The 5525-nt window shown below is 54.2% G+C and overlaps 1 protein-coding gene across 10 annotated transcripts in view; it reads left to right on the top strand.

Moving 5' to 3' along the window:
* The window catches only part of ATXN2 (ataxin 2), a 91555-nt gene that overhangs the window by 548 nt on the left and 85482 nt on the right, over window positions 1–5525 (top strand). For 7 of the 10 annotated variants that reach the window (XM_084762091.1, XM_084762095.1, XM_084762093.1 and 4 more), the window contains exon 1: window positions 275–610. The exons of 1 other annotated variant lie outside the window; for it this stretch is intronic. In XM_084762091.1, the coding sequence (XP_084618217.1) occupies window positions 420–610 (191 nt within the window). In that variant the 5' untranslated portion in view covers window positions 275–419. Of the gene's footprint in view, window positions 1–123; window positions 611–825; window positions 847–5525 lie in introns of those variants that run through there. 2 more of the 10 variants (XM_084762086.1, XM_084762087.1) reach the window with 2 other exon arrangements.

Here is a 5525-nt window from a genome sequence, read left to right as displayed (position 1 = left end):
AGCGGCCTGCGGCAGGCCCGGAGCCGCGCCGCCTGTCGGGCTGGGCCGCGCGGCGCTCGCTCCCGCGGACGGCGCGGCGCGGCGGGCGGGGCGGCGCGGCCGCGTATCCCTCCGCCGGCCCTCCCCCGCGCGGCCCCGGCGCCCCTCCCCGCGGGCCGCGCTCGCCGCCCTGCGCTTCAGACTGTTTTGGTAGCAACGGCAACGGCGCGTCCCGGCCCGACTCCCGGCGGCTGTTCGGTGTCTGTGGGCCTCCCCGCCCCTTCGTCGTCGTCTTGCTGCCCCTGGCTCCCGCGACCGCGCCAGCCCGCGCCTGCCCGCTCAGCGTCCGCGCGTCCCCGCTGCGCTCCGGCGTCTCCTCTGCGCGCCCGGTTCCCGGCTGTCCCCGCCCGGCGTGCGAGCCGGTGTATGGGCCGCTCACCATGTCGCTGAAGCCGCAGCCGCAGCCGCCCGCGCCCGCCAGTGGCCGCAAGCCCGGCGGCGGCCTGCTCTCCTCGCCCGGCGCCGCGCCGGCCTCGGCCGCGTCGTCCTCGTCTTCCACGGTGCCGGCCCCGGCCGCGCCGGTGGCGTCTTCCCCGGCGTCCGCGGGCGGCGGGCGCCCCGGCCTGGGCAGGTGGGTGTCGGCTCCCCAGCCCCCTCCGCGCCTGTCGGGCCGATCCCGCGCCGCTCGTCCCCTCCCCCGCCTCGCCCCGTGACCGGCCGGCGACGGCGGTGGGCTAGGGGCCCGCGGAGGGGCGGGAGGCGCAGGCGATTCTTCGGGCTTCTCAGGCCGTGTCCAGCCTCCCGCACCATCGCGTCCCCTCCCCCCAGACGGCCAAGATGGACGGCCGAGGCGGCCCCCGGCCCCTGGTGTGTGTGAGAGGGGCGATTGGTATCCCCGCCCCACCCCCTTACTGAGTCCCCCTACCCGTGGTGGAAGGGCGACCAGGCCAGGGTGCAGGTCGCAGAGGGACCCTCTCCTGAAATGATCCTCTTTGCCGGGTGGGGGAGTCGGGAGGGAGGAGGAGACGTTGAGGCCCAGCCACCCAAGGTAGGCTCAGCCGGGTGTCCTGCGTATCCCCCACCCGTCAGACCCTGGGGAAGGTGGGCGACCGAGGCGAGGTGGGTGGCCAGCGGCCTTTGGCACCCATCCCCCTTTCGATCTGGGCCGGCGGGATTCCCGCAGCGGGTTGTCCTCCCCCATCTGGGGAAGGGGTGGGAGTGCCCGGCTCCCTCCAGGCCGGCCTCCCTCCTTCCCCGCAAGGTCCCCTGCGCGCGGGTGGTGGCCGATCCGCATTGCTGTTCCGAGTCCTCCGAGCAGAAGGCGCCTTTGAATAGAGGTGGGCGAAGGCCGGACTCGGGAGGTGGGTTGGCGGCAGGCATCGGACACGCAGCGCATTTTCCCCTCCCAACCCCCGTCCCAGTTCCTGAAATTTTCAGGGGTGAGGAACCGCAGCAGAGGAGTTGGTACGGGTCCCGATGGCAACCACGCGGGTGTTGGCTTGCTCTTTCGCCCCCCCTCTCCCCCTCCCCAGGGCCCGATTTTGTTGATAGGAGCTGGAGGCCGGGTGCTGTCCTGTGTGACTGGGCTTGACTCTGGAGGGTGTGTGCGCGCGAGGGTAGGGAGGGGTGGGGGTGCTTGTCAGTTCGTATTTCACGAACTAAGAAAATGCTTAGTGTTAAAACGGTGAGGCGAATGCCAATAGACTCCATTCCATTGTGGCCGGTGTCCTTAACTTGGGAAGCGCCGCCAGAGCTTACCAAGGGCATGCAAGTCCATTTCCCCTGTGCCCCGAGTCCATCCGTGTTACAGGCACTGCTGTGCCTCCCTCTGGCCTAGGCCTGGTGGCAGGCCCTTGAGCAGCCTCCTCCTTAAATAGTGATCCAGGACTTAGGAGGTGGGCAAGGGGATTTTTCACATACTGAGTTTTCTTTTTAGCCGCATTTTCCAGCCGTCCATTTCCAGAGAGTGTTCCTCTAGAGCAGAAGTTAACCAGTGGGGTGAATCAGAGCAGGCTTTTAAGGAATTCTGCTGGGAACAGTCTGTTTTTTTATTTTATTTTTCTCACACTCCCAATTTTCCTAGCATGAGGCATTTCAAACCTTCCTAGCCCGCCCCATTCAAGTTAAACTATTATTTATTTACCCGGCTCCGTGAAGTTCGGCTCTGTAGCTGGAGTCGTTATGCTCTTGACTTTTAGTGAAAGACGAAAAAAATCTTTAAATTTAAGGATGCAACCTGTTTTTCTTTTCCATGTTTTCTCTTTAGTTATCAGAAAATTACGGATGTATTTAACTTGTTCAAGTACAAATTAAAACTAAAGTTTCTAAGGTGCAGGCTTGAAGAGTAGATTGTAGGTGAGTTGACTTGACAGGGAGGTGAGCGTCCCAGGTGAGCTGGTTATGAGCACCACCAGTCTTTTTCTGCTCTTGAGGCTCCGAAAAGTTAAAGGCATTTAGAGTCTTCCTTGCTTTAAGTTCTTGAAGCATATATTTTAGCACTTAATCTTTCTGGCAGTTTTTCATCCAATACGCCTCAGAATGTGCAATTTTGTTCTGTACAGAGCCTTGGTTAATATAACACTTGTAGAATTGCTTCCAATCTCCTCTGGGTTCGTTATAAATTCATTGAAACTTACAGAATTTTGCTTGGTTTGTGTGTGTCATTTAAAATAAGACTGGCAGCATGTTTGAGGAAAGGAGACGCCAGGCTTGTCAACTTGGATTCCCACCGCCTGTCACCATAGCAGGAAGCAACTGACTCCTGCAAGTTGTCCTCTGACCTCCACACACCTGCCAGGGCATGTTCTCCCTCCCCCACATTAAATAAACTTAAAAAAAAAAAAAAAGAAAAAGAAAAAAGAAGAAGAAGAAACAGTGGCTTTGATGTCACGTTTGAAATAGCAAAATGTTCTTCACAGTCTAGAAGTTGACTGCCCCTTAAGCACTGTTTTATTCCTGGACCTCTCCCTGGAACTCTTACCCAGGAACTTGCTTTTGCTAAACAAGTACTTTGTTACTCAGCTGAACAAATTTTGTAACTTTGAGAACAATTTTGTTTCCTGTCAGTGCTTAGGGGCTGCTGCCTACGAAAAGAACTGTATGATCACTTTGTTAAACTCTCACCACAGCTGCACCTGAACCTACTTCTTACTCTGGACTTTGACCTCTTTGTTGGGAGGTTGTGCTTATGTGTGATCTGCCCTGTTCCTCCTTAACCTGGTGATTTTTTTTTTTAAAACAGTGATTTAACCTATTAAGCTAAGTCTGTACCAAACTTGGGATTTCGGACTTCACATTTTTGTTCTTGTAGAGGTAGTGCAGTGAACTTCACACTAGGAACTTTTGCTTCATTTTAACTTTTCCCTAGAGGAAGTGCTAGAGGAGTGGTTGCGCTAGGCCACGGACTCGAAAGTTTGTGGCTCTCATGAGCGGTGCCGGGTTAGTTCTCAGAAGACTCACTGGGTTCTGGAGCTCAGGAGGCAGCTCTTCAGGGCACGGTTTCTGTGTGGTAGATGTTGTTGGGCAATGTTGGCATTCAACGTCAGGGTCACTCACAGGCAGGCACCATCATGTGTGTGTTTCTGGTCATTTCTAGTTTTTAAAGATTTATTTTTATTTTCTGTGTATGAGTGTTTTGCCTGCTTGTATGTTAGGCACACTGCATGCGAGTCTGGTGTCCACGGAGACCAGAAGAGGGCCCTGTGTTCCCTGGAACTGGAGCTTCAGACAGCTGTGAGCCACCATGTGGTTCTGGAGTCGCAGGGTCCTCTGCAGGAGCAGCTAGTGCTCTTAACCCCTGAGCCGTCAATCCTGTTCCTCTTGTTTTTATTTTTATTTTTGGAGTTTACGGTTTTGTGTGCATGTTCAGAAGTGCCCCATTTGCTTGCTTGTTGCCCATAGAGACCAGAAGAGGGCTCTGGATCCCCTGGAGTGGAGTTAGGGATAGTTGTGAGACACCATGTAGGTGCTAGGCTCCTCTGCAAGAGTTACAAATGCCAGGCATGGTGCCCCATGTCGCAGCACTAGTAGGTGGGGCAAGTGGATCTCTTGGGTTTGAGGCCAGCCTTGTCTATATAGGGAGTAGGCTTACAAGACAACAGGTGCTTTTACCACCTCAGCCCTTATACTTGAGTTTTCACGGAGACTGTATGTGAACATGTTTTAGAGCCTGTAGTGTAGTGTACACTACCCATGCAGACCCATGAGATCTGAGCTGTTCTAAAACTTTAAAAAAAATTTTAGTCTTTTAACTTCTGTTATTAGCTGTTAGTTTATGATCACTTTTGAAAAAAATTAGCCTGTTATGGTGGGGCACACTGGTAGGATTTGCTGAAGAAGCTGGTGACAGGAGGATCACAAGTTCCTGGCCACCCTGAGCTGCACGTTTACTGTGTGGTGGTGGTGTACGTCTTTAATTCTAGCCCTGGGGAGGCAGAGACAGGTGGATCTATGTGTATGAGTATTTTACTATTTGTTTACAAGTGCCTATTGGAGGCCAGAAGGGGACTGACTTCAGGTGGCCTACAACTGTAGTTCTGTGTGCTTGTGAGGCACCGTGTGGATGCTGGGAACTGAACACAGGTCCTCTGCCAGAGCAGCCAGTGCTCTTAACTGCTGAGCCAGCTGTCTACAACCCTACCTTTTTATTTTTTGAGATCATCAGGTCTGGTTTTTTTTTTCCCCCCCTTTCCCTGAGACATGCTTTCTCTGTGTAGCCTTGGCTGTCCTGGACTCCCTTTGTAGACCAGGCTGGCCTCAAACTCACAGTGCTCTGCCTGCTTCTGCCTCCGGTGTGCTGGGACCAAAGGCGTGCGCCACCACACCCTGTTCAGGTCCCCCTCCCTTCCCCCCGCCCCCCCAGGCAGGGTTTCTAAACTGTGTAGCCCTGGCTGGCCTTGAACTCCCAGAGATCCACCTGCCTCTGCCTTTGGGATTAAAGGCACGTGTCATCACGCCTGGCTGGGTCAGGTCTTTTGTATCCCAGGCTGACCTTGAAAATGGGAATGACCTTGAACTTGGGGTCCTCCTGTCTTCCCCCTTCCAAGTGTTGAGATTGTAGTTGTGCACCCAGTTTATGCAGTGCTGGGGATGGTAATTCAGGGCTTATCTGCATGGTAGGCACACAAGGTACCACTGTAACTACATTCTCAGCTCCTATTTAGTGACTGTACTGGGTCAGCCCGGGTTAGTTAATTCTCTCAGCCCTCCCTCCCTCCCTCTCTTCCATTTTGTTGAGTTCAGTGGTGGGTGGGGCAGCATCTACTTTGCATACCAGGTTATCCAAGATTTTGTTGTTGTTTTAAAGATTATTTATTTTATGTATGACTCTTCTATTTACATGAACATCTACATGCTAGAAAAGGGCACCATATCTCATTATAGATGGTTGTGAGCCACCTTGTGGTTTCCGGGAACTGAACTCAGGACCTCTGGAAGAGCAGACAGTGCTCTTAACTGCTGAGCCTTCTCTCCAGCCCTTGTTTTTGTTTTGTAATGAGACAAAGTCTTACTGTGCAGCTTGGCTTAAAGGCATGTGCCATGCCTAG

Source organism: Acomys minous (genome assembly GCF_964271855.1).
Source record: "Acomys minous genome assembly, chromosome: 16".
Taxonomy (NCBI): domain Eukaryota; kingdom Metazoa; phylum Chordata; class Mammalia; order Rodentia; family Muridae; genus Acomys; species Acomys minous.
This window is presented reverse-complemented; position numbering and strand designations above follow the sequence as displayed.